The sequence below is a fragment of the Austrofundulus limnaeus genome, unplaced genomic scaffold, assembly GCF_001266775.1.
Source record: "Austrofundulus limnaeus strain Quisiro unplaced genomic scaffold, Austrofundulus_limnaeus-1.0 Scaffold5, whole genome shotgun sequence".
NCBI lineage: Eukaryota > Metazoa > Chordata > Actinopteri > Cyprinodontiformes > Rivulidae > Austrofundulus > Austrofundulus limnaeus.
In genome coordinates, this window is record NW_013952407.1 from 1 (window position 1) to 2003 (window position 2003).

The 2003-nt window shown below is 47.7% G+C and overlaps 1 protein-coding gene and 1 long non-coding RNA gene across 2 annotated transcripts in view; one reads left to right on the forward strand and one right to left on the reverse strand.

Moving 5' to 3' along the window:
• Window positions 1-6: 6 nt before the first annotated feature.
• On the reverse strand, window positions 7-1171 carry LOC106530252 (uncharacterized). The gene is made up of 3 exons (XR_001311752.1): window positions 1000-1171; window positions 631-684; window positions 7-298 (listed from the first exon to the last, which is right to left on the reverse strand). It is a non-coding gene; the product is annotated as an uncharacterized LOC106530252 (long non-coding RNA).
• Window positions 1172-1282: 111 nt separating this feature from the next.
• Window positions 1283-2003, forward strand: part of LOC106530137 (ribosome-binding protein 1-like) — a 2232-nt gene continuing 1511 nt past the window's right edge. Inside the window, exons 1-4 of the mRNA XM_014025720.1 lie at window positions 1283-1288; window positions 1339-1450; window positions 1532-1650; window positions 1699-1809. Coding sequence (XP_013881174.1) covers window positions 1283-1288; window positions 1339-1450; window positions 1532-1650; window positions 1699-1809 — 348 coding nt within the window. The remainder of the gene's footprint in view (window positions 1289-1338; window positions 1451-1531; window positions 1651-1698; window positions 1810-2003) is intronic.

A 2003-nucleotide genomic window follows, 5' to 3' on the forward strand; every position in this document is an offset into this window, starting at 1 on the left:
AAAAATATTTTGGAGTATGAATAGTACTTTTGAAATATCTATGAAAACTCTGTCCTGACAACAATGGGATGTGATCCTGTCATGTGATTTAACCTCCATCTTTCTGTGGTTAATTCTCCGAGACTCTGTTACAAATTATGTCAAAAGTAGACACTTCAAACCATACACCAGTTTTTAAAGACTGTTCTACTTCAAGAATAAAAGTCATAATTTCTCCTTACCTGAGAAAAGTCTGCATTATGATCCCTGCTGCTGTAGGCTATCTGGTCTGTCTCCACCCTGACCTTGTTCTTTGTAACTGTGGCAATGAAGACTTCTTTTTAAATATGTGGAAAGCAGCCAGCARAACTTCTGCACAGTAATGAAAGACGATTGGGTTTATCTAGCATTAATAAACTAGCTTGGCAAGGGATGTAACAAGTGACAACAAATAAACATTATATAATGTGTAACTCATCATTTAGCTAACATTATCTGCCTCCAACAGCATGACTCAACTTACATGGTTTGTTAGGTAAAAACTGTGTGTAGCCCACCTATACCTTTGAAGTAGGTAAGGGCCCCTGAGTTCGATAAACCCTTTAGTTAAATTTACAACTTTTATATTTTCTCATGTTGAGTTTTACTCACCTTTAAGTAAAATGACACTAGCACTCTATGTTCTGTTCATTCAATAATACGACTCTGAATAAAATTAAAACAATTGGATATACTGTAAAACAAACACAGGTAATATTAAACTTTGTCAAAATATTACTCTATCAGTAATAACCAAACATCACACAGGATTAAAGTTTAGAACTCTTGAACATATATTAAACACACAATATACAGAAAATACAAAATGTTCAGTCTTTAAGTTTCTCAAAACTTTTATAAACCAAAGTGGGCCCACACTTCAATGTCCACCTAAGCCGGCAAATATTTTACTAAAATAGTCCAATAAAATAAAAAAACGTTGCAGGCCTGATATGATGGTGAAGCTTGGGAATGTAATACCTTTCTCCAAAGGAAATCTGGAACCCTCAAATGTCGCCTGTCCTTTGGTCCCAGTTGAAAGAAGATGAAGGGCGTTGTCAGCTCCTTTACCTTAACCCTCAGATGCCTTCACGCAGAAGGCAGGCAGAAGGCAGGCAAGCAGGCAGCCAGAAGGCAGGGAAAATGCAGGCAGGCAGGCAGAAGGTAGGCAGGCAAGCAGAAGGCAGGCAGTTAGGCACAAGGCAGGCAGGCAGGCAGAAGGCAGGCAGAAGGCAGGCAGGCAGAAGGCAGGAAGGCAGGCAGAATGCAGGCAAGCGGACAAGCAGGCATGTAGAAGGCAGGCAGGAAAGCAGAAGGCAGGCACAAGGCAGGCAGGCAGGCACAAGGCAGGCAGCTAGGCAGGCAAAAGGCAGGCAGAATGCAGACAGAAGGCAGGCACAAGGCAGGCAGAAGGCATGGTGGCAGAAGGCAGGCAGGCAGAAGGCAGGCAGGCAGGCACAAAGCAGGCAGGCAGGCAGAAGGCAGGCAGGCNAGGCAGGCAGGCTGGCAGAAGGTAGGCAGAAGGCAGGCAGGCAGAAGGCAGGAAGGAAGGCAGAAGGCAGGCAGAAGGCAGGCAGGCAAGCAGAAGGCAGGCAGAAGGCAGGCAGAAGGCAGACTGAAGGCAGGCAGAAGGCAGGCAGAAGACAGGCAGAAGGCAGATAGAAAGCAGGCGGGCAGAAGGCAGGGAGAAAGCAGGCAGAAGGCAGGCAGGCACAAGGCGGGCAGAAGGCAGGCAGGGAGAAGGCAGGCAGAAGGCAGGCAGAAGGCAGGCAGGCACAAGGCAGGCAGAAGGTAGGCAGGCAGGCACGCACAAGGCAGGCACAAGGCAGGCAGGCAGAAGGCAGGCAAGCGGGCAGGCAGGCAGGCAGGCAGAAGGCAGGCAGAAGGCAGGCAGAAGGCAAGCAGGCACAAGGCAGGCAGAAGGCAGGCAGGCAGAAGGCAGGCAGATGGCAGACAGGCAGGCAAGCAGATAGGCAGCTCCCCAC